Genomic DNA, 25,954 nt, shown 5'->3' with positions numbered 1-25,954 from the left:
ACTCCTTTCAGTGGTGCCCAGCGACAGGATGAGAAGCAACGGGCACAAACTGAAACACAAGCAGTTCCGTCTGAACATAAGGAAAAAACTGCCAGGGTGACTGAGCACTGGAAGAGGTTGCCCAGAGAGGTTGCAGACACTCTGTCCTTGGAGATTCGCAAAATCCATCTGGACACAGCCCTGGGCAATGTGCTGTAGGTGACCCTGCTAGAGCAGGGGGGCTGGACTAGATCTCCAGAGGTCCCTCTCAACCTCAACCATTCTGCAATTCTGTGAATAGCAATCCATTGCTGTTATTCCACAAGCTATTTGCGAAAGCCCTTACCAGCATGGAAAATTCAGGTTTGGAGGGAACAGATAAGCAGTGCCTCTCCATTGTGTGCCAGGCACATTCGGCTTTCAGGAACCATTCTGAAACCCACTGTTTTGTTTCAAGAAGATTATCAAATCTTGACTTTGTAAAGACTTTTCATCTTTAGCAGTCTCAATCCGAAGAATAGAGGGTTTTTTTCCCCCTTTCAGTGCAAAGAGGTAAACACACAGAAGCTACTACCTATCGGAAGAAAATGCTGGTTGCACGTAACATCCTCTGTTCTCAGATTCCCATTTGTTGATGTAATCCTCGACTCCATTTTCAAATGTTTCCGAAACAGATGCAAAATAAGTATCTGGACGCCAGACAGCAAGGCTTGGGTCAGGACACTTATTTGTCTTTTTCTGATATTTTCTTCGTTTCTTCTCATCTAGTTCATACCACATCTTCAATAACTGAAAATAAGCAGATTTTTAAGCAGGTTGGTTTACCCACAACAAGACCAAAACAAAATAACACTACTCCCACCAGTAATCAAGCAATGGAAAAGAAGGAAGAGAGCACCACCTGCACAATGCTTAAGGGCATATGTAACACATAGCAAAGAACAATCGAGTTACAAAAATGGCTTTCTCCATTTTCTGGTATTTATATGTAGCACTTTTGATCCCACAAGATTTCAAGGTACTTTACAAGCTTGAAATAGTCAGAGTATCTATCCACAGTGATCACTTTGGACTCCAGTGAAATATAGCCCCCTAAGAATGATTTTAGATTGGGAGTGATATCTCTGAACATACTTACATTGTTACTTCTAGCTGGCTAGCACCTCACTTGTCTAAGACCAGTATGAGAAAGGAGCTTTTCTTATTTATAAGAGTGCATATTCAAGCCCAATAGTTCACCAGAGATCTTCAATTTAGTCTGCATCTTGTGCATGCTAATTGGTCTTATTTCTGTTCTTCATTTTGTTATTTTTTCAAGTAACATTTCAAATGTTGCGTTTAATAAAGAAAAAATAACACTGATTAAAAAAAAAAATCAATACAGAAAATGATTTAAATGTATCTTTACAAAAGCCTTGCTGTTTTATGAGGCATGAACTGGGCTTGGGATAAGGGAGTCTGTTCACTGAGCTTTATAATATATTGAGCTAGAGATATAGCTATATCTATGTATCTGTCTATCAAGAGAGAGGGAGAGAGAATGAACGAATGAATGAAGGTAAGAATCATGTGGCCAAATTGTTCCGAAGGTTATCAAAAGCGCCTATAGTCACACAAATCTAGCATAGCTGCATAAATCAAATCAGTGACAAGGCACAGTATTTACAGAGAAGCTACTGGAGTTAGATCTGTCAACACCTTCAACTTGGACTTTCATGCAAACTGTTCACCTTCTAGTAGGGCAAATTCCTTGTGAAGGCCAGGCCGTGGCGCTGTACCTGCCTGCATTTTGTGCCTGTACATTTGTTCCTCGTTTGCAGCCAAAACATATAGATTAGTGTGCTGATGTACAAGAGTTACCTTTTGAAAGGATCATATAAATAGTCTATGAAACACTTCAGGATGAAGAAAAAAAAAAAAATTACTGAATTCTACATTTTTAAAACAGGCTAAGTCAGTTCAACTGCTTTTGCTTTACCTGTAAAGTAACAGGATTTCTTCCATTTTTGCTCTCTCCTCCAGGAATCTGTGCTTTTACACTTGCCATTTTCTTCTGGGAATACATCAGAAAACCTCCTTCTCTTTGCACAGAGCTTTGGTGCCTGGCTCGCCACTTTTTGATGGCTTTGAACTGCTGGTTAGCTTGGTGAGACTCCATCTTTGCTAAAGCTTCATCCAGATGGTTTGTCTTTTGCATCACCTAGGAAAAATAATCTCTTTATGATCATTCTTCTCTCTACACTCACTATAGCTGAAACGGCAGAGCAAACTGAAAAGGACATCTGCTGCCACTCAAAGTTTTCAGCTGCTGCAACAGAATTTTCAAAATTGGTTTTCAACCCAGCTGAGGCTAAAGCTCTTTTATCTTTATGTGAATAGTGTCACTTTTTTACTAATTAGTGTTTGAAGCAACACTGGTAAAAGGAAGTTATCAAACTTGAGAGGCTTAATGGTAAAATCATCTGTATGGATATGAATCCAACTGCAGCAGTTAGAATAGGAGAGAGAACAGGGAGAATACTTGGTGCTCTGTTGAATATCAGACTGCTTAAATCATTCCACAGACTTAAAATATGCTTCCATACTTTGAACACACTGGCAAATAAAAATGTAGGATAATCAGAGTGACATGCAAACAACTATGCCACTGGATCATTAACAGATATGTCAGATGCTAACTGTGCATTTAAGTGCATGAAGTCTTCCCCTTCATCCCATATAAGTACTTAAGATTTAGGTGTTCTACCTCATAGTTTTCTGCAATGAAAGGAAACTGCTTGGGTTGTAAAAACTGAGTTTTAGGGATATCAAGCCCATCTTCTCCATACAAAAACTGCACCACACTGCCATCGCTGTCACGTACAGTCAGGTCATACTGAACCACCAGCCCTTCCAAATGTTTTATGATACACCTGCCACAAGGGAAAAAAATGTTGTTAGGAGGCTACAAAGTAACAAGGATGATATAACTCTAACATAAGATATTACTGAAAACAGTATTTTTCAACTGTACTTAATGGCTGATCAGGAAATCCTGGAAGCCAAAAATCTTACATACACATAAGGCACAGATGAAACATTAAATGATACCGCAAAGCTTTATGTTACTTGTTCCAATTTCCTTGGACTGAAGGGCCTGAGAGAGTAATTGTTTATTTCATTTTATCCCTGCCCTCTCCCTCTTAAGTAGCTGTCTGAAAGGAGGAGATATATCTCCCTTAGAACCGTCTACTACCTTGCAAAACAATTTAAAAATTCCACCTTCTTCTACATATCGGAGGTGTTACCTGAATAAAGATGAGAGCCACACAACGTGGCCTAGAAAAGGTAGAGTTGCCTGAAATTTATGCATTTTTACTCGTACCAAAAAAAGCAAGTCACCAAAAGAAGTTGCTTCCAACGTGAGCCAGAGAGAAGTTAGAAATGATAAAGGTCCCCTTGATCTAGTCCTCTAGAAAGTCAGTCTTAGAATAAACATTCATCATTTGAGACAGCAAACACTTTTTTTTTTTTTTTAAAGAAAGCAAGTACTCTGTGAAGTTAATCTAAGCAATACATGTGCCTCCTCCAGTCTGCAGAATTTTAGAAAAAGCATCTTTTAAAGTCCCAAACTCTAAAACAAGCCTCGTACCTTTGAAGGTATCCAGATCGACTGGTTTTGACAGCTGTATCCACAAGACCTTCCCTGCCAGCCATGCAGTGAAAGAAGAATTCCTAAATACAAACATAATCCCATCAGATTACATTTAAAAATAGGGTGTACACAGCTGATTTACCTATAATTGCAAACTCTGTATTACAGTACTAAGATCTAATTAAACTTCAGTATGAGCACAAACAATATTAAACTTACAGAAGGTTTGATCCCAGTGAGAAACCTGCCAGTCACAAATCCTCCTGAGCTAGGGGAAAAATCATAAGGCTGGAAACAGGGCAGCGATTTGCCAGATGCCATCAGCGGGGGCCTTCGACCTTCCAGCTCAATCTGGCCCAGCAAACAGGAAATCTGCACGTGGACAGGAAGTACGCAGGCAAGGAAAAAGGAAACCATCACTTTTCCGCCCAACTGTTTGCTCACATTAAGTGCAACACTTTTCAAGAAAAACATTTAAAAACATTAAATATTCATTAAAGAAATTCTTGCTACTGATGGGCAACAGAGGCATGTAAATCTCATCTGATCTTTTTAAGCTATTCCAGCCGCTTGACCCATCCCTCAACATTTCCATTCTCATTCTGTATGTTTATTTTAATACAAAAAGACATGACACTAAAATAATGTAAATGCTGAGGTCCCTACATTGCCCTCACTACCTCTTAGCAGTGCACTGAAAAACAGAATAAAAATCTCTTGAGTCTTGGTCATCCTCTCTCACCTTCTTCCCAGAGTGAGAATATATGGACAGAATTTTAGACAGCATTTTATATCTAGGGTCTGTTGCTTGGTATCTGTGTTGCAGAAGGCAAAATGAAAGAGCATCCTTGCCATTTCCACCAGATGCAACGTAGGTTTTAGTTGTCCCTTATTCGGTGGTGGAAGAAGGGAACAGAGGGGTCAGCCTCCAGCAATGCCCAGGAAAGCTTTTTCTTCTGCAACAGGCTTGTTTTTTATAATCTTTAGCATATTCCTTCTACTAAGAAGGTCTGCTATTTCTATAAATCTTTATGTACTAAGAACAGATGCAAAAATAGAAGGTTATAGTAAACACTGACTCTCCCCCATCACTTGCTGAGGTCTTTATTACATTCTTCTAAAAATTTTCCACATCAAAGACAGTGCCATTCCCAAAGCCCAAATTAAATATCTTGCTTTGCTATTAGATATTCACACAGTTCCCACACGAGCTTCAAAATAATTTGCATTCTAGGACAAATCATCTCAACACGCATAGCTGCCAAGTATTATAACTGTCATATTACCTGCATTGTATTTACAGTAGATCCTTTGGCTCCTGACTGTACCATCAACTGCAAATTGTTCTCTGGAAAGCTCCTATGGAGACCAAGAGGCATACAAACCTAAAGTTTTGGGGTGACGGGAAGAACAAAGCCAAACCATAATTAATAAACCATAATTAATAAACCATAATTAATCAATAAACAGTAATTCCTGTTGAAGGCTTTAAAAAAGTGAAACCAAGACTAATCACAAACATTCCTATTTATAATTAAAGAACAACAAGAGAATTGGAAACAATAATTTATGATAGGCCCAGATGACAAGCCAAAAATTAAAGAGTGCCTTGAATATTAAAGAGTGCCTTGAATATTAAGTCATCTTCTCATTCAGGGAGGCCAAGGTTAAGGTACACTGGCAAGGCAGCATGTGAAGCCTCATGCTGGGGGCAGATGGAAAGCTTCAGCCTTCAGAATGGTCAGCCACTCCTCATCAACGTTAAATTAACTTAATAAGAAAGTCTCCAAACAAGATTAGTATATACAGATGCCTCAGTGCCAACCTTGTTAACTTCATTGTTGTAATTGTTTACTTCCTCCTTGAATTTCAGATCAACCATGTTAAAATCTCTCTGGTCTTTGCGGAGATGGGCATCCTGCCATTTCCCTTGGACCTCATCACATGATGCTGTTTCTGGCAAATTAAGAGCAGCTCTAACAGCCTGAAAGTAGAAAGATTTTTTAGGTGCCAAGCAGACAGGATTACACAAAGCAGGATTTGCAAGTTTTTAAACTATGGGGATAAAAACTTTTCTGTAAGACAGACTTACTTCAATACCACAATGAGTTGACTTTTCAATAATTTTTTGTCTTTTGTGGTCTGCTTCAGGTTTAACCAAGATATCTTCAATCCCTGTTAAAGACAAGAGAGATCACATAATGACCTAAGCTCTAAAAAGAATGAAGAAAGGACACCACTTTTGTTGCCAGGAAGCTTGAGAGCAAGGAGGTGGAAAGGAAAGACAACCACAAAATGTAGTAATTGCCAAGATCAGGTTAACCCTAGTTTGACAAGAAAAAAATTAAAAGCTCTGGGTGTTTTTCTGAGGGAGGAGGCCTAGACTGTCAACAAAATATGCAGTATAAACCAAGTTAAGTAGTAAGACTGCAAAATCAACTCCCTAAGTTAAGAAGCCTTAACATCAGCAGTCCTTATAAAACCCTAATCAGTGAACTTGCACATGTACAAGCATGTTATAGGCCAGCCACAAACTCTTTGGTTTCCTCTTCCATTCACTTCAAAGTTCCTTTTAGATGAGTTTTTGAGCATCAGTCATTTACTAGATTTTTAAAAAGGTAAACTCAAAATACAGACACTTGTGACGACAGGACCATGAAAACAGTGTTTTGGAGCATATCAAAGATAGGAACCCTATCTTGCTGAAGGCTAACCAGGCCTTTCAAACATCCTGCTGGGCCGCACCCCAGTGTTGTCTAACAATAACATAAAGTATTTCTATGACAAGGACATGTAAAATGAAGCCAGCGGTTCCTCATTCCCACTCAAGAGCTATTTTGCAGAACCCTACTTCTTTTTAAGTTATGAAACAGCTGTCAATTAAAGTCCTTCAGCATGGTCTCCCATAATATCCTGACAGCCAAACTGAGGTTATACAGACTGGGTAAGTGGAGGGTGGAAAATTGACTGGATGACCATGTTCAAAGGGTTGTGATCAGCACGATCAAGTCCAGCTGGCAAGGACTACCCGTGGCATCCCTCAGAGATCATTACTGACCTCGAAGAGTTCAACAAAGGCAAAGGCAATGTCCTGTATCTGGGATGGAAAAAACCCATTTAGCAGTACAGGGTAGGGGCCAACTGCATAGTGCAGCTTTGTGGATAAAGGACTTGGGGCAACGTGAACATGAGTCAGCAGTGTGCCTTTGGAGTAAAAGCCAACCACATCCTGGGCTGTATTAACACGAATGTAGTCAGCAGGGTGAGATGGCAGTGATTCTTCTCCTCTATTCAGTACTTGTGACACTGCATCTGCATACTGTGTCCTGTTTCTGAGCTGCCCATTACAAAAAATAAAATAAAATAAAAAAATCTGTAGGCAGTCCATCAAAAGTCACCAAGATGGTTAGGGGGCTGGAGCACACAGTGGACAAGAGACTGAAAGAGCTGGGTTTGTTCAGCCTTAAGAGATAAGGAAAAAAAACCCAAAACAATTCTTCTTGAGGAAAAAATGTTTCATATTGTGGGTGGTCAAACACTGGCAGAGGGACCAAGAAAGGTTGTGAAAACACCATCCCTGGAGATATCCAAAACTTGACACAAGCCCTGAGCAAGCTGATCTAGCAGGACCTGCTTTGAGCAGGGAGCTGCATTAGATGACCTCCAGAGATCCCTTCCAGCCTAAATCATTCTAAGACTCTAAGCATACAGTAGCTCTAGGAGTAGAGGTGGGACACTTCACTAGTGAGTTCCACACATTTAAGACTGCTGAGGCCATAGGCTGTGTTGCCATCTCCCTCTATCTTGGCTCTTTCTGTCCAGCCCCCGCTCTGCTGTTCCCATTACAACCTTGACTCTTCTACCTTTTCTCCTTTTCTTGAACCTTATTCACTTCATTCCACAGTCTCATTTTGATCAGTCCTGAATCTTCTCATCTTCATCCAATCCCAGACTCCTGCTCCAGTCCCACGTTTCTCCTCCTGATGTTTTAACTATCTTGTGGTCCCAGGTAATGTTCATTACTTTTGTCTAACCAGTTCTTGCACCCTGTCTCTCAAGATTTATTTTGTGTCTTACAGTCAATCACCTTCCTCGCTTCTCAACAGATCTCCACTCTTTCTCCTTGGTTCACAGCAGTCTGTTGGTTCCTTACTACTACTGTCTACCAGTTGATCACATCTGCATAACCCTAAGTGATCATATTGTGACTTCAGACAAAAGCTGACTTAAATCTGCTGATATATATTATAAATATTTTATTAGCATAAAAATACCTTGTAAAACTCTATACAGCCATTTGAAATATTTTAACTACTGCAAAAAAGGGTATAGTGAAGGTCAAATTTTTATTGTTTGACAAGTGCATTTTTGCATGACTTTGCAGAGCTGTAATGAAAGTCAACAATTTACCGAAAGATTAACAACTGAATGAGACATGCAAAACTTGACTTAACAACCCCTCAAAGTCCTTCCATCTCACTTTATCACTTGTTATGGTTTCTATGCAATGATTCTTTTTCAGAGGAGTAGAAAAAAAAACAAACGCTCATGTGTGTACACTTTGATAGGGAAGGACAGGAGAGAGAGAACTCAGTGATGAACTCAAGATTACACTTTTTCTTTATGTTTACAAGGCCAGCTATGCACTGAATGGAAAAAAATGTTTGGCAAACAGCTATCCCGCTGAGGGACACAAAGTCTTGTGGAACTTTATTTAGACAACTCTTGGCATGTATTATGGCCGACAATGTCTGTTTTACACCTCAGGAGGTGCTGCACTACAGCACTGGTGAATGAGTCCTTGTGTTACTCACCCATTGTAAATCCCCTGTAGAGCTGCAGATAAGCAGTAAAGAGGCGTCCTAGACATGTTAGCACTTTCCCACTAGTTTCACCCCCATAGATTTCATAGCAACAGTGGACCAGGCCATAGGCAGAGCTGCCGAAGTGAGCTTTGTCCAAGACACCACAAAGTAACTCCCCGCTTCTAATAATAACCTGAAAATGAAAACACAGTTAAGCAAGCAAACAGAGATTTTGATCCCAGTGTGATCCAGACCACATTTAGAGTGCAGACTTCTTTGTGTAATCCACATGAAAACAAGTTTAAGAAGTTTAAAAGGACACATCAATTGGTGAACAATATCTTCAGTTAAATATTTTCAGATTATTTATAGTTCCAGAGAAAGGAAAAAAAAAAAAACACCTTCTAATCAAAGAAGAAAACTTCTAATCACATTTATATTTTTCCACCTGTAAAATAAGACAATGAAGACATACAACATAATAAAAACACAGACGGAATCTGTATCAGAGTCAGGATCAGAAAAAAGTTCTTCCCGACTCCCAGGCTTATCCTCTAGTTACTGCCAGAAGGTGGCGATTATTTCTCAATATTTATTTTTAACTTTGTCATCTCCATGAGTCCCTTCCCATTCTTCTACTCTTATTAGACTTGTATTAATATATAACCCATCCCAGTATCGAGTCACTTACTGCACCAGCATACCTGAGATTCACACATTGAATCAAGATTAGTTTCTAGACATCTTTTTGCAGGTCCCTTTACCCAGGCTTTTCCACCAATTTTAGCTTTCCCAGTCAAATTCAGTGGGATGTGGTTTTCTGGAATGATGTTTATTAACAAGGTAGAAACAACCTATGAAGAAGCAGAAAAAGTGGCAGGAGCTGTCCATTTTCTATATTCCCTTCTCACTATAAAGAACCTGGCATGGAGAAGAAAAGCAACATCCTATGCATATTTTTTCCACTGACAGCAAAGCTTTGGAAGCTCAGATCTGTAGTCTCCAGGACAGGAATATCCTCTTGCTACTCCAGCCTTTAAAGGATCAATGAGCTGACACACAGTTATTCAGGAACATATGGCACCAAATATACAGCTCTCCTAAATAGTAGAGAATACAGCACCCACCAGGGCTCCTCAGATATTATACCAACATAACGATGATTTCAACCAAACTGTCGAATACCAGAGTATTTATCTGCAACCTTTAAGTTCATGGATTTAATAGCTTTAAGTGGTTCCACCCTCTCACTCTCAGCAAGAAGTTCTATTTAATGGGATCAGCAAATTTTTCCTCTGCTCTCGTGCCTGTGAACTGCAGCACTGTTAAGAGCAACAAGCAAAAGTACAATTCTAATACTGTTATTTTAAAGGAAACAAGACTCACATAACTCTAATAAGAACAAATTATCAAGTTCAATATAGTGTTGCTTAGACGATGGGATTCTGCTTTTCAGCAACTCAGCAGCACTGGTTGGAATATTAGTTCCACTTTGGAACCACCAGCATTCTTAACAACTCAATAAATTTTAAACTACCTGCTTTCCCGTCCATAATCGCTGTGGCTTCATAATGGCAGGTGGAAAGATTTTAATTCTTCCCTTTTTGTCTGTTAGTCCTCGGTAGACAAGCTCCATATATTGATCCCGCGTGAAAAAGCAGCCCCGGATTGTCATGCTGACACCAGAAATCATGTGATCTTGGATCAAGCCAGGAAGTGGCTTGCCATCCTAAAGAGAGAGAAAGATAAAGGGTTGGAGGGTAAAAGGTCATGTGCTAGCACAGCTCCCAAAATTAGTCCAGGTGGATAAAAGCACAAAGTCATTTGTGAAGAACTCTTTATCACGGTATACCTCTCTACTAAATCTCTTCTGCACGTTGACATTAAAAGGAACAAGATTGTTTGGATGCGATGGTCCTTCTCTAAAAAAAGGAGACCAGTTGGGTTTTGGAAGATAAGCAAGTAATAATGCCTGAGCAACAAGAATCTGCAAAGGGAATGAGCAAGCCTGGCAACAAGTGGGAGATGGAAAAGGAACCAGGAATATACTGGTACGGATAAGCATTTCAGGTGCCACAGACAACAGCAGCCAGGTACTACAGGGGGTTAAAAAGAGCAACACCACCATGACCCGTAAACAACCGATCACCACAAAAAAAAAAAAAAACAAAGCCAGGCTCAGAACTAGATTTCCAGATTTCTTTCTGGCCTCCCTCCCATGTGCATGATTTGAGTCTGTGCTCAGCTTACAAAAGGCAAGAAGGCAGAGGCTTCCCCGGTCACATTACAGAGTTACCATTACATCAAGGCAAACAAAAAATTTTCATTAATTATTAGGCAAAACAAAACATTTTCAAAGAGCGTGATTTCATGAAGAAAGTAATTTATCCGACAGTTTTATTTACCTTTGGAACCAGATACTGTTCATCAGTAAAGGCTAAGGTGTAGGCCTCTGCTCTGCCCAGCTCACTTTGCGGAAAGTGAGCATTCATCTCATCACCGTCAAAGTCGGCGTTGTAAGCCTTGCAGTTGGCATAGTGAAGCCGCAGCACTTTCTCTCCAGGCAGAATTCTGGCCCGGTGAGCTTGGATGGAGGGTCTATGAAGGGTGGGCTGGCGGTTCAGTAAAAGGACATCTCCATTTTTAATATGGCGACACACCTGCAAGAGAATTTTAGTTGCTGCCTATTAGGCATTTTCCTGCCTGCCTCTGAAAAGAATGAATCTTCAAATATACACACATCCAAAACATTTGCTTTCTAGTATTAATGTTCTGCATAACCCTTTATATGAGAATCAAGTCTCCTTGCCCCCGGAACCTCTCTGTTCTCCATCAAACCACACTAAGACTGCAAATGCACCATTAACACCCACAAACCATAGAGATCAAACCAAGTTAATAGCGTGCAAGCCATGTCCTATCAACCCCTCCTCTCCCATGGCAATGCAGAGATCAAAGACTGAAAAAGAAAGGAAATTCTGACATTTGTAAATGAGAATACAGGCTGTTTATCCAAAGCCCTTAGGGTTGACTTGGTTATACCCATCATAACTCCAGGCATCCCAGAATAAGGTACTACCAGCTGGAGGCCAGGGACCTCTGAGTTCTAGTTTCAAGTTTGAATACAAGACATGTTCAAGGCCACACAACACAGTTTCCTCTACAATTTAGTCCCTCAAAATAGTCTCATTTTAATTTTTCTGTCAGTAATACACATGCTATAATAGATCCATCTAAGTGATTATCAACTGCTGGAAGATAAACTGCTTGTACAATCTAAATACCTAGTATTTATTTGAATATATGCGGATTTCAGTAGCCATGCTGGTATTTCCAGGAGTTAAGAGCAAACAGAGCTTAACTATGTTGTGCTTAACATTTCATAAGTTTCATTCGCAGCTTGGGTGGTGGGAGCCTTCAGCACGTATTTCGGCAGTGAACTCTGTTTTCACATTTGTTTTGCAGATCACCATCCCTTTAAAAAGAGCCAACAGAGAATTCTGAAGTTTCTCTTAACTAGCAAGAGAGACAACCCTGCAAGTCCCAGAACAGTGAAACTGCGACTGATGCAACTTCACAGTCCCACCAGTGTGGTAATCACCAGAGGAACCACCACTTTCCACCCCAGCATTTGTGAGCCTCCGATACCATCTTGTGTGTAAGCAGCCTGGGTTGCATCCTTTCCAATCTCGCTGTGACACTCGGTCTAGGGGCTCGCCATGTTATGTCGTTTCAAGCAGATATAATTTATTTCTGCCATATAAAGAGACTTTAGATTGTCTTCACCCGACACTTCATTTGGAAATGTCCAGCAAGTTCAGAACTGGAGCAAATACTTAAATGCCTGAGCCCTGACATTTGGTGGCTCTCCAAAAAGCTGTTTTACTTCACTGAATATTTACCACAGTGTAAGCTTTCACGTGGCCCTGAAGGATTACCCTCAGCCTCCAAAACATACACTATAAGAAAGAGTCTCATTATAGAAATTCAGGAAAGGAAAGATAAAAGTGCATACTAAGCTGCCCAACGGTTCATCATTCCATTTAAGGATCTTCCCACATGTACTTAACTGAATCAGAATCAACCAAATTCTATGATTTAAGATACTTCTATATCCTGATTACCACCAAAATCTCACAATCCTACACGCAATTCCCTCGTCAGGTAGCCATGGTTAGCTGTTTTCAAATCACACTACTCTGCTATTGCTGAAGAGACCTTAGCTTTAGCACTCCAATTCACAGGTGCTTTTCTGCCACGGCACACAACAACGGGAGCCAAAATTTCAAATCCTGTCCAAAGCAGAACAAATTAAGAGGCCAAGGAAAATGCCTCTTGATCCGTACAGTTTCACTTACACAAGCACTTGGGAGCTGAAGCCCTCTCCTTGAAACACTGTGTTGGCTAACAGGATATTCTCTGTTCCTGCACTTGTTTTCTCATTTCACACTATGTTAAAAGCAGCTTTCCTTATGTTCTGTCTTGGGTATAAACATCTGTCAGAGGTCTGCATATACTGTTTGCACTGATGAACCCCGAGGAGAGGAGATTGCTATCAGGGGCGACAGCTCAATCATCATGTTTATTTAACAGCAACCTGGGCTGGAAGCCAGGAATTCATGGGCTCTTCTTGTCTGAAAACAGTCCTCTTCAGACAAGACTTACTACTGCTTTGCGCCCCTCTGAAACACAGGGGCAATACAGAACTTGCAAGAGCAATATAAATATTATATCTGTGACAGGTTCTGAGAGAATTGACACCACAGAAATACTCAGTCTTAAATATTAAATCTGCATCAGGTCTCTATTAGAGACACAGGTATGCATAACATATATTGTGAGAAGACTATTCATCATTTCTGCAAAACTTTTTGCCCTAGCAGCTAAACAGCCTTTGCAGACAGCAAATTCCCAACTCTTGCAAGGTAAAGAAGCATTAAGAAATTTCATGGGTTGATTAAATTGTAGCACAGAGAACTCAAGTTCTCAAGCATCTCCAAAGAAACAATCGCTATAAACACTATGCATTTCACAAATGTTAATGTCTGTATAAATAGATGTGAATCGGTGTGGCTGTTTCTTGTTTTGCAGTAGGTAAAATCCTAGGTCATACCACCAAAACCCAGACCGTTCCTTCCCTGGTCTGTGCCACTATCAGCACTGATGACCCCAAATGGAGGACTTAACTCCATCCCTGCTCAGGGATACTCACTGCTGGAAGTCACATCAGCTGCTTGTGTTCCAACTATTCTACAAGTACACTGAATTTTAGCCTTCAGAGCTACCATGAAACAACTGTTCCAAATACGGAACATATTTAGTATTTCAAAAAGGAAGGAAAACCCCACAAAATTGGCTGGGAAAAGCTGCAGGGGAAGGGACACAAAAACATAAGATTAAAGCAATAGTTTATCTTCCAAACTATTGCCACTAAGACTTCCCAGCAGTAGTCAGGTAAGAAGAGCATCTTGGCAAGGTGTATGCCACACACTGGACATTAAGAGAACAGTAAAATTCAGAAAGTGATCCAATATCAAAAGTGATATTAGGATTCTAAAAAGTATCAAGCATGTGGTGCAAAGTCTAGTTGGAGGCCTGTAGCTAGCAGTGTCCCCCAGGGGTCAGGACTGGGTCCAGTCTTGTTCAACTTCTTCATCAATGACCTGGATGAAGGCACAGAGTGCACCCTCAGCAAGTTTGCTGACGATACCAAACTGGGAGGAGTGGCCGATACACCAGAGGGCTGTGCTGCCATTCAGAGAGACCTGGACAGGCTGGAGAGGTGGGCGGAGAGGAACCTCATGAAGTTCAACAGTGGCAAGTGCAGGGTCCTGCACCTGGGGAGGAACAATCCCATGCACCAGTACAGGTTGGGGGTTGACCTGCTGGAAAGCAGCTCTGCTGAGAAGGACCTGGGAATGCTGGTGGACACCAAGTTAAGTATGAGGCAGCAATGTGCCCTTGTGGCCAAGAAGGCCAATGGTCTCCTGGGGTGCATCAGAAAGAGTGTTGCCAGCAGGTCGAGGGARGTGATTCTCCCCCTCTACTCAGCCCTGGTGAGGCCACATCTGGAGTACTGCGTCCAGTTCTGGGCTCCCCAGTACAAGAGGGATGTGGCACTACTGGAGCAAGTCCAGCGAAGGGCCACAAAGATGATTAGGGGACTGGAGCATCTCTCTTATGAGGAAAGGCTGAGAGAGCTGGGCCTGTTTAGCTTGGAGAAGAGAAGGCTGAGAGGAGATCTTATCAACGTGTACAAGTATCTGAAGGGAGGGTGTCGAGAGGATGGGGTCGGACTCCTTTCAGTGGTGCCCAGCGACAGGATGAGAAGCAATAGGTACAAACTGAAACACAGGAAGTTCTGTCTGAACATAAGGAAAAATCTTCTTTACTATGAGGGTGACAGAGCACTGGAACAGGTTGCCCAGATATGTTAAAAAAAAAAAAAAAAAAAAAAAAAACCCACACACCTAGGAGAGCTCTGACAAGCCAAGTCTTTGTAATACTCACAATCTTCAGTCCTGACTGAGGGGCACCTGAAGAAGGGGTAAGAAGCTGCTTAGCTATAGCTTCCCTTTGGGTCAGGCTGCTGGCACTCAACACCGTACGAGACCCATCTTCATTAATGACCATGGAGGCCCCAGGGTGAACCTTTGGGCCGTTTATGACAGCCTGCCTCAGCTCTTTGACATTCCAGGGAGTGACTGGCTGAGGGTAAGTCAGTTTGGTAGCAAATACCTAGACAGGAGGAAAAAGAGGAAAGAAATAATTAGTTTTTCAACCTTGGCTTAAAACAGTACTGAGTCACTGAGAAAACAGTGCTAATTGTTAACTCACACAACATAAGCAGAAATTATGTGAAGTTCCTTCTTAGATGCATCCTCATCTCAACCAGTTGTCATGCTTAATAAAATCACCTCTGTTCTAAAATCCCCTACTATAAGAATAGAAACTATGTATTTTTTTATGGTTTTCAACTGCAGTTAAAGATGAAAACTCAATTAACAATTTAAAGTATCAGGATTTTAGAATCTGCAAAAAACTGACAAAGATACGGGGTGGGGGGGAAAGCGTAATTGCCATGCCCACCATTCTCAGATAGGCAAGCAGAAAAGAGAGTGTTATAAGAAAAGTTCAAGTTCAGGCTTGCTGTGACATCTGGAAGGTAGCAAAATTATTAGAGATGAACTTTTCTTAAAGGTTGTCACGGCTGTTACAAGATACATTGTACAAAGACTAAGAGAGAAACAGGATCTACCTATAAAAGTTCATATTAATTCAGAGTCTCAGGAAGCAAGTGCAGCTTCTCCTTTTTTTCCCAGCCTCTTTCCTAGATGTGGTGTTTAGTATAATGGTATTACATATAAGCAAATATAATGGTTAGTATAACAGCATTTCCTGCTCTCCAAATCTCCTTCTTTATTAACACAGAGTGTTAACACAGAGCTACAGACACACCGGAGAGGTAAGAATTCAGATGAGACAGTAAATCTGAAGTTTTACACTGCTTGCTCCGTAGCCAGAAATGCTACAGTATTTCAGTCCCCAGTGGTACCAGAAAGAAATAGTCCTTTATTTCTTCTTACCATGGGAATGCCAATCTCATTCGTACCAATGTACATATCAGGGCAAATGACTGATCGAGCAGCATAATCCACACGTTTTCCCATCATATGCTTGCGGAACAGACCTTCCTTTTTCTCTAATAGCTTTGAAAACAAAAGTTAAATTAACGATTATAATGTGAAACACACGTTACAAGCATGGAACATCAGACAGACTCTCAAGATATTAGTGATGCGTATGATGAAAATGCCTGCATACTATGCACAAATATTCCACTTATTTTTTATTCCATCTATACTTCTCACTACAACTCTCTGTTACATACGAATTTCAGCAAGTCTAAGGTTCTCCCTGCTACTCACCTGACGAATACCAGGGTATTTTTCTGTCATTAGCTTGTCCATGTCACTATCAAACACAATGTTGACATGGGTCTGAAGACGAATCCAAGCATTGTACAGCTTATCTGCAATGGTCTGCCCTGGAATCATTGCCAGGACAGAACGGTCCAGAGGTTCGTTAGACTCCCCTGTCTCCTACAGGGGCAGAAAATGGAAAATTGGACTTAAAGAAAAACACCCTCCATTCACTCAGTTGGAATTTTAATATTAAACACCAAAAGAAACACAGGCCAATATTTTGCACCTCATTAAAGACACTGAATCCAAAAAAAGCATTAACAATATAACCATAATTTTTAAATTATTATAACCAAGTCCTTCAGACTGGTCAGCTGTCAAGCTTTAGAAACCCACTTGGATGGGAGATCTCCAAAGACAACAGCTACATATTCCAATGGGATTTTAACAGATGGTTGCTTGGTAAGTGACAGTCTTCTTTCCAAATTATCTTTTTGCTAGTTAGTGACTCCATGCTAAGAATCACTGTGTTACTGGAAAGTCCTATTTTTAGATTAAAATAATATAAAACCAAGAGCCTGTATTATTTGCATCAGTTTGATTTCATTCTTTCTAAAAGCCTGTATCCCAGACATCTCCAAAACGCATTAATGTTCTGTCACGTCAAATGTTTTAAGAGCATTATCTCCACCTAGCGGCTAAATTCAGAGCAACTAAAATAACTTAAAATGTTTACGAAATATTTTACGCTTAAGGATGCACATCAAGCTCAGCTGAAACTAAGCTCCAGGATCAAAGAACCCTCCGTGACACAATTCATGAACACACATGAGAAGAGGAATTCACTAGGATTATGATTTACTTCCGCTCTGTAGGCTAAGTGTTAATTTCTAACCTGCATTATAAAGTTTTTCCTTCAAGTTAGATACAGAGGTTTCCTCCCTTTAGAACACCACATAGGAGTGAACCTGCCTGGCAGAAACACAAGGTTTCTTCCATGTGTGTGTAGCACCATGGAGACAGACCTGATTAGAGTCTCTAAAGGCTATTAGAAAAATATTAGACCTCATAACAACGGAAACAAAATACTCGGAACTTGGATGACACTCCAAAACAACGTATAACTGTTATTCCAAGATTGGGAGGGGGGGAGGGAGGGAAGGAGTTATCATGCAAAAGCTGAGGATATCCTGACTGAAACTAGTTTATCTAGTTTCCTTTACACTTATGTTCTTAATGAGGGGGTTTCAAGGGCAAGAGACACAACTGCCGATGTGGATGTTTAACGTTCATGACACGTATCTCAATCGTGCTTGCAAAAGTGCTCTCATCACTTGTTAAGAGAACTAACAGGTATGTATTTAGAGCTCCCTACTATACGGTCAGGTCCCTCTGTAGGCAATAACCTCGATTCACAGGCTGAATTCAGGAGCTGAAGTTTTCCTAGCTTCCTCCTTGCCTGGCTTCGCAACACAGATATGAGAAAACACTATGAAGTCGCACAGCTCACCTGATTGGTGATGACGTACGTTATTATTCACCACTATATTACCCATGGGAACTGGTCAGTAGTAACCAAGCATCATTACTAGTTATTGTTATTTGTGAATTAATTGGTTCCATCTAGAAATTAATGGCCAATAATAACGACCATCACAATTGGCTCTACTAAGCTTAGAAGATAGTGGCCTTTCCCCTCGCCCCCAATTTTCATTCATTGAAATGCTGGAAAAGTATTACTGTGACTGCTTCTGCTGTACATATTTCATTCTCCAATAGCAGAAGCCCATTAGTTCTCACATACAGTAATCAAACACAAGAAAAATGAAACTAAAGAAATCTGCGCAGAAGGTTTTTGCCTTTGCACCACGTGAGTGGAAAGTGGAACAAGCAAAAAGCTATGGAGAACACCTCCAACTGCATATATTCCAACAGCTTAGGCAGAAACTGTTATTGGAACAGTTGTAACAGGAACCTACTTGAACTTTACCCATGTATTCAAAAAGGAAAGAATAACACAGCCAGCAACACTTACCATTTGGATTTCATCTTCTGTGATTTTTATCGGCTGACATTGTTCTTTTGCCATGAAAACCAAGAGCTTCCGTATCATTTGGGCATCTTTCATGACAGCCTGCAGGTTCACAGTCTGTCCATTCGTGAACATCCGATCTCCGAGACGATTTATGGGACGATACCTACAGCAGATCAGAATCATTTTAGCTTAAAGTCACCCCCCCCACCAAAAAATCAGCAACATAAGCCTCAAACATTCTAATTCCTCAATGCATGAAAAATAATTCTATGAACCAACAGTGTGTATTTAAAACTTCAAATATTATACTGGGACAATCATAAAAGAAGAATGATTTCTTAACAACAAATTTTACTGGTACTATACAATTATAATATACTGTAATAACTTGAAATTCTAGTACAAATTTTTTTTTTCTCCCAAAATAAGTATTTCAGTCCTTTTGTCAACTTCCTTTGAAGTTATACTGAAATTTATCATCCATTACTGCTATGATTTTTAACACTTCACTGATACAGACACTGATTTGCTAAAGTATTGTAGGAGTTTACATCCCCAACCTCTGCAAAGAGTATGTGCTAAAACCCATGATTTCTACAAAGCTTGTCAGGAAATTTAGTTACCTTGAAGGTGGAACCACAAGAAGATCTAAAAAAAACATATCTGGACTGAATCCTGCACTCTCATGAATATCCATCCCAGGGAAAAGATAACGCAAAAAGAAACCTGGAAGGATACAATAGCAAAGACAAACTCATTAAGACTGCTTTTCAGTGGGAATGCAAACCCACAAATGCATTTGGTGAATCAAGCCAAAGGCATCTGCTGGGTTAAATACTAGAAAGCTTGGTTAAAATAAAAACTTATAGGACTTGATTAAAATAAAAACATATAGGCATAAGCACCCTGGAAAGAATTGCCATTGTTCTTTTTGGTTACATACATGCTTTTTTAGAAATAATTCCAACCAGAAATATCGAGTATAGCAAAAGAAAAAAGTAAAGCAGCAAGAAACAGTTCACGGCTACTGGCTGTGTCTGATATATGAAGCCCTTAGATTTCTCCTGGTAACTGCAGATACGTTCAGTGCACAGGGAACTCAAAAGTCCACTAAATACATTCTCACAGTCTTTAACCTATGTAGCTGTTGGGAACAGTAGGCACAGCACCATACGAACATCAAATTCTCTGTAAATAACAAACAAGCTTTGTGGGGAGCCACAATTTGAGAAGAGCTGATCAACAAATTAATTCACTGAATCCGGCGCTCTGCATTCACTAGCTACCAGTCCTCCTGTCACAAAATCTATTTTGCAGGCAGGAGCCTTTAAGGCAAAAGGCAAAGATTTGAGGAGTCCACACGAGAACAAACATTTGCAGATTCTGTCCACTAAATGACACAAAGAACATGAGGTAACGTTGCTCTAACACGAGTTACCTTCATTCTTCCACAGAGACAGGATGTACTCTTTGGCAGTCATTGGTGTTAGATATCCTCTCTTCCCTAACTGGGTTTCATCAATAACTGAAAAATGAAAAAAAATAAATTAAAAAAAAGCACAAGATGTTATTTTAAAGGGTTTCCTTAGCTTATAATAAATGCTTCTAGCAAAGACAAGAAATGAAAAGAAGAAAATGCATACACCAGCTGACATCTACATTAAAATATCATTAAGATGTTTGCTTTGGGGATAGAATATTAACTAAAAAGAAAGACTCTGCAGCATGAAAAAATAAGCCAAAATATACATGACTATTGGATACCAGTACAAAGGACTGAAACAGAACTCAACTTCTAACATCTGAAGTGTATGCTTTATTTGATTAATAGCAAAACTGCACCCCTCTTCAAATGATAACGTCCATGGACTGAAACACAGATCAAGAGTCAACCTGCAACGGGGGAAGTAGGATCGTCAAGTATTACCAGCAAGATCATGAAATACCCAATGGGCTGAGGCAACAGCTATAGTCAGCAATCCATCTGTCTCTTAACTTAAAGAGACTGGGCTAGCTATATTTCTGATGGGAAATAAAACACAGTATGGTTTTGCTACTGAAGAGCAGAGAGATGATTTCTCTTCAAAAAAGAGCCAATGCTTTTAGGTGTTAATTTCCACCTCTATTGCAGGTGAGCCCTTCTGCTCACAGAGTACATTAATTCAAGAAAAAACAATTCTCCTATGACCTCAGATAAAGTTTCCTACTGTTCTTTTTGCTGAAGCCCAGAGATCCACATTTTTCATGCTGAAACTTCGGTTCCCTGTTCCTTCACACAGAAAGCCTTTCCATATCTTAAATGTGAACGCATCAAAGCCAAGGTTAGAGGTACTTCCTCCAAGATACCACATAAAATGAACAAATGTAACACAGGCTGTGCAGAATTTACATAACTATCTGGCTCATCCCATTTCAGAAGATACAAGACTTCACTGGAATGAAAGCAATCACGTGCTGTTACAGCCTTGGTCTTTGAACATTGACAGGAGGAAGATATTTCTTACTTGTATTTCAGATGTGAATGTTCACAGAGACCATGAGAACAAAATGCCTGGTTTTGGAGCTTGCTGTGGTAAGGCAAGGTATTCTAAATCTGGCAACTCACCTTAACCTCCAAAGCAACTATTTTGATCACTAGTATAACTAAACATCCCTGCAAAATTGGGACAATCCTAAAGGGGCTCAACTAAAAAGGACAAAGTTGCACCCTACAGTTTCATAGGGTGAAGTCGCAGTTGTCACTCAGAAGTGGTTAATCTGGGGATATCCGTATCCTTGCCTTCGTTGAAAGTGTTATGAATACAATGCTAAAGCAGAGACCTCTCCACTTAAACTCATCACTGACATTGTGCTCCTCCAGGAACAACTCAAAGATTTAATCTAGTGCTCAAACCGCAGACTAGCAAACAGAGTAAGCTCTATTTCTAAATCTTTTCTAAGAATTAACAAACTAATACACAAATCCATTTTAATTCTATCTGGTCACGTAAAGGATCAAAGATACAACAGAGGGGAAAAAGGGAAGTTTCAAGAGATTCATACACTAGGATAATTAGGCCTAGGAATTGTTGCCAACTTTCTCTTCCATCTTTTCCTCTTTAAGAGGAAATTCGGCTGTCAGAGGTAAGATTAATTACTTTGCTTTTTAAATGAGGTTCACCATCTTCCTCCTAGTTCTTTTTTATAGTCTCCATAGCCTGAAAATCTAGAAGAAAGTCTGCTACCCCAAAAATGCAGTGTTCTATAAACCACATTATAGTCAGCATATTATGCTTTTGTACTTCTGCTCTTGACATACACGGAGACACTCAGAGCTACAAAAGCACAGCAGGCTCGCAGAGAATAGAGGAATTCTGTGGAACTGGACACTCTCCCTACTGATGGGCCTAGTCTTTCATCCAATTTTTGTACGAGTTGCAAGTGCGTATTCACTGATAGGAGTCCCTGCACCTTAAATACAGGAAAAAAAGTGCAAACATAGTTGAGGAGAAGACAAATATTTTACTTGCTGGCTCTTCTAGGATGCCTTCTTCTCCTGACTTCTGATATACTGTGGAAGGATAGGTTACTGTCAGCTTGCTGTTATGCTCTTTTCGCACTAGTGATCTCCTAGATCTTAAAGAAAAAAAGGGAAGGTGGACAAAAGTCAGTACAAAGGCTTGCAAAGGTCACCATAATTAACTTTACGTCATGTTTACTTCGTCACATAGTAAAACTTACTTGCAGTTTGGGCATTTCTTTGAAGCCATATGTGCTTTCCAGAACTGTGCTATCAGCTTATTCTTACATTCACATACATTTTTTACCTGACAAAGAAACAAAAACTTAAAAATAATGGAAATAAAATAATAATACTAACAATCTTCATGTTGATTGTTAATTAATGCACTCATTTAAGCATTGACCTCTAGTGTTCTTCCATCCTCCTCCTGTCTTTGCTGGAAACCTAAGAATTCCTTCTCCCCTGACGCTCAACTCCCCTCTTTTTTTAATTCATCCCATAAGTAGTCCTTATTCTTCAAGTTTGTACTAAATTTTAGAGCTTTTCTCTAATGATGATTTAAGAGGCCAGAAGTCAGTCTTCACTTTTGACTGGTCCTCAGTGTGCACCATTTCTAAAGTGCTTCAGGTTAGTTTTGAAACAAGTAACTAAGGAATTAAATTTGGCTTATAAGAAAATCTGCTCTAAGATGTCAGACAGTGAGTAACTCTGTAAACCTGCTGGATGCATGAGTTCTCAAAAAAATGTTCTGCAGTTCAAACTAGCTGATACACTAGCTGGTACAAAATTATCATCATCGGCAGACAGACTACCCACAGCAACATGAGATTATTTTTATATTGTATTTACATCATCAAAGCATTTGCCTTAACAGAAAGAAAAGTGTGATTTCTAGCAACCTAATAGCTACTCTAACTTTTTATGGCCCAGAAAATAAAACCTTTTCAAGCTTAACTTTAGACATTTGACTCAAAAAGTCCTTCTTAAATATAACAAAATTCAGGGCTCTGGAGTCTACACAGTAACATGCAGAAAAAAAAAATCTATTGGTCTATCTTAAAAGGACATAAAATCCAAGATCCTGGGAAGAGCACTGATTCTACTTACATTTGAACATTGATCTCCTAGTTGATGATTTTGTAGTATTTCATGAACATGGTGATTTAATTCTTCTTCAATTTCTAGACCTGTTGCATCTGCATTTTGCTCTAGAAACTAAAAAAAAAAAAAAAATTAGAGAGAGAATAAAAGAAATAGTGGTAGTTCTAGTGTTACAGAGCTGTCAACTTAAAAAGGAATGGAGGAAGAGAGAGTACTTGCCCTATTCAGGATGACTTCAAGATCATGGACTGCATGAAGCAACCCTCTCTCCAGAACCTTCAGCTGACTTAGCAGTAAGTGAACCACAGCTCGAGTACACGTCAGCATGTGACAATTTAAACAAGAACCTCGAATTAGAAGGTATAATTTCTGTGAGGGAAAGGAGAAAAAAAAGTTATCGTTGTAGATTTATTAGTTTGCACAGTACGCAAGTAGATAGATTTGTTTGAACTTCAGGAAAATGCTATTATAAATCAGATATTAGACTAATCATTAAATTTAATCATAAGGAATTGGGTGAAGATAAAAATAAAGCTCAAACACAAAGCATATTCTGCCAACAAACTCTCTGCAGACTGTCTACATATCAATTATGGGGAGAAGAGCCAAAGCATGTCACCCCCACAGCCACTCAGGGACGAAGGCTGCTCTCACGTAGCACTGCAAATACAGCTTTCTACTAGCTCGTTCCATAAATGACCAGGTGGTATCCAAATCTCCATCCCAGTGACTTGAAACTGTCAGGACACAAGTACTGTCATCTGAAAGTGAGATATTTAGGCTGAATTAATAGCCTAGGCAGGAGCCTACTACTCTAAATGGAGAGATGGTCACCTCAAGAGGAGAGCTCAGGTGCCTGTTATAGGCTGGATGAATTGTCCTCTGGAAATAGCCCCACTTTTCAGATTCTAGAAAGAGCTAGAAAGTACTAGGCAGATTATACATCTCACATTCAGAGGACTAAAATATGGTAAATCCTACCCTTAGTGTGAGGAATCCTTTTATATTTAAAAGATGAGCCTTGGAAAAACACCTACATGAAGCACTTAAGAAACGCTGCGCAGTTTAAAGTCTCATCTGCAGCTTTCAAAACAGGCTTATAAAACCTGTCCTGAAGGATGTACACCAGATCTGCTTTACATCATGTCTATAGCATCCCATGTAAGTACAACAACTGTAAAGCTATGAAAAGCACATATGTCTGTCTTATTTTCAGGTGCTAGAAATCTTCCTGCCAGCCTTTTTTTTTTTTTTTTTTTTAAAGGAAAACAGATGGATTTTCTCTATATAGCTTAACATTTTTCAACTCTCTACTACTGTCAAACTTACAACACCGTGTTCTTCTATTTACTTAGCACATGCTGTATGTCACTCAGCATACTGCTGGACAGGGTCTTGGGTCTTACCCGCATTGATCCAGTCTCCTGAAATAGTTATTCTGGAATAAGAGCCTGAGAAGAACATATAAACACAGATACTCCAAGCTTAAACAAGCCCTGAATGTCCAGGAAGCACTCAGAGATCCTAGGGTAAAGGCTTGTGCTGTAGTTGCTCATGTAAGCTCATAAGAGTAGATTAAGGAACCAACTAATAGTTTTTACTGTGTCATCCATTTAATCAAATCATGAGACCCTGCAGTTGGCCATATAGTTCAGTGATCAACATTTTCCCCCTCCTCATTTCTTAATAGTGAATAAAATGATAGTTACAGCAAAGTATATGTTTTGAAAAAAATTTAAGCAGTCTATTTTTATCAAAATTTCATGGCACAATAAGTTTTTTCTACTACATTCACTTACCAGGTATTGCTACACTTAAACTAAGAGGAAAGACAGATCTCTGCATCCTTAATATTTTCAAAGACTACAAGATAGCTTGAGCACCATCACCCATTTCATTAGCAAGGCAAAAAATACTTATACTTACATCAAAAAATAGAGGGTTATAGACAGTCAGAGGTAGTTCTATGTGGCCAAAATGGCCTGGGCAGTTGCTGAAGTTCTGCATGCAAGTCGCACACACTTCTTTGGAGTCTGGAGGTCCCAAAGCCAAGTCATACAGTCCATTAACGGCCGGATTCCCCACACTATCCAAATACTGAGGATTTATTATGTTTTTTACACTGAGTTTCCTGTAATTGAAAAAAAAAAAATCGGTGGCAGCAGTCACATGCTATACACTTGAATATTGCAACTAGCATTTATGTTTAATATCTTTTTTTTTTAATATACATGAAAACATCTTTTTCAGGGCAGCTCATGAAATCAGCAGGAATTTCTGCATCATCAGCTTTATTCATTCAATCACTCATCCCACAGTAAATATTTCTTTCAAGCCTCTATCCAGTACATTAAAAAGACAAATCGTTTTGTCCGCAATGCTGTTTGCGAGGTCCCGGCGCTGCAACTCCTCAGGCTGGTGCGAGAGCAGCTGCAGCTCCCCCCACCTCGCAGACCCCTTCCTCCCCACCCACGGGCCCTCTCCCGCAGGCTCCCCCCGGCCCCACAAGCGCTTCCCCACCCCCAAGACCCCCAGCCGGCCCCGCCAGGGCTGAGGGCCCCACACAGAGCCCGGCAGCCCCCCATCCCCCGGCAACTGGGGGGGAACCCAGTTGCTCCCCCCCATGTCAGTGGCTGGTGAGGGCCGCACCGCGGCCGGACTACATGTCCCAGCATACCGCGCGCCAACGGCCCGCCGAGGCCAGCGGGCATCCTCGCGCGCGGCATGCCGGAAGTTGTAGTTCCCGGCAGCCCCCCGCTAGTCAGGGAAGAGAGCAAGTCACCGCCTGCCCCGGAGCTTCACCTGATCTCGTCGGCCGTGTACATCCCGAAGGAGACCCTAACCAGCCGCCGCCACGGCACCACCTTCGGCGGCCTCATGGCGAACGAGCGAGCCCTCGCCGGCCAACGCTTTGCTAAGGCTGCTGCGCCACGGGCAGCACCACGCGGACCCCAGCGGCGGCGGGGCGGGGCC

General features: G+C 40.5%; 1 protein-coding gene across 2 annotated transcripts in view; it reads right to left on the bottom strand.

The window, feature by feature from the left end:
• POLR1A (RNA polymerase I subunit A) overlaps window positions 1-25,952 on the bottom strand; it is a 38,259-nt gene extending 12,307 nt beyond the window's left edge. The window contains exons 1-24 of one of the 2 annotated variants that reach the window (XM_026064677.1): window positions 25,784-25,952; window positions 24,908-25,112; window positions 23,201-23,350; window positions 22,988-23,095; window positions 22,099-22,184; window positions 21,884-21,993; window positions 19,817-19,903; window positions 19,002-19,104; window positions 18,379-18,541; window positions 16,347-16,520; window positions 16,005-16,127; window positions 14,929-15,156; window positions 10,824-11,078; window positions 9,956-10,147; window positions 9,123-9,272; window positions 8,428-8,611; window positions 5,706-5,788; window positions 5,439-5,597; window positions 4,900-4,998; window positions 3,833-3,985; window positions 3,611-3,693; window positions 2,726-2,891; window positions 1,958-2,179; window positions 554-768 (exon numbers count right to left, since the gene is read on the bottom strand). In XM_026064677.1, coding sequence (XP_025920462.1) covers window positions 554-768; window positions 1,958-2,179; window positions 2,726-2,891; window positions 3,611-3,693; window positions 3,833-3,985; window positions 4,900-4,998; window positions 5,439-5,597; window positions 5,706-5,788; window positions 8,428-8,611; window positions 9,123-9,272; window positions 9,956-10,147; window positions 10,824-11,078; window positions 14,929-15,156; window positions 16,005-16,127; window positions 16,347-16,520; window positions 18,379-18,541; window positions 19,002-19,104; window positions 19,817-19,903; window positions 21,884-21,993; window positions 22,099-22,184; window positions 22,988-23,095; window positions 23,201-23,350; window positions 24,908-25,112; window positions 25,784-25,860 — 3,575 coding nt within the window. In that variant the 5' untranslated portion in view covers window positions 25,861-25,952. Of the gene's footprint in view, window positions 1-553; window positions 769-1,957; window positions 2,180-2,725; window positions 2,892-3,610; window positions 3,694-3,832; window positions 3,986-4,899; window positions 4,999-5,438; window positions 5,598-5,705; window positions 5,789-8,427; window positions 8,612-9,122; window positions 9,273-9,955; window positions 10,148-10,823; window positions 11,079-14,928; window positions 15,157-16,004; window positions 16,128-16,346; window positions 16,521-18,378; window positions 18,542-19,001; window positions 19,105-19,816; window positions 19,904-21,883; window positions 21,994-22,098; window positions 22,185-22,987; window positions 23,096-23,200; window positions 23,351-24,907; window positions 25,113-25,212; window positions 25,417-25,783 lie in introns of those variants that run through there. The other variant, XM_026064678.1, reaches the window with a different exon arrangement.
• Between the last annotated feature and the right edge of the window lie 2 nt (window positions 25,953-25,954).

This window comes from Apteryx rowi, unplaced genomic scaffold (assembly GCF_003343035.1).
Source record: "Apteryx rowi isolate R43461 unplaced genomic scaffold, aptRow1 scaffold_22, whole genome shotgun sequence".
NCBI lineage: Eukaryota > Metazoa > Chordata > Aves > Apterygiformes > Apterygidae > Apteryx > Apteryx rowi.
Note: the sequence above shows the minus strand (reverse complement) of the source record. Positions and strands in the feature narration are given on the sequence as shown.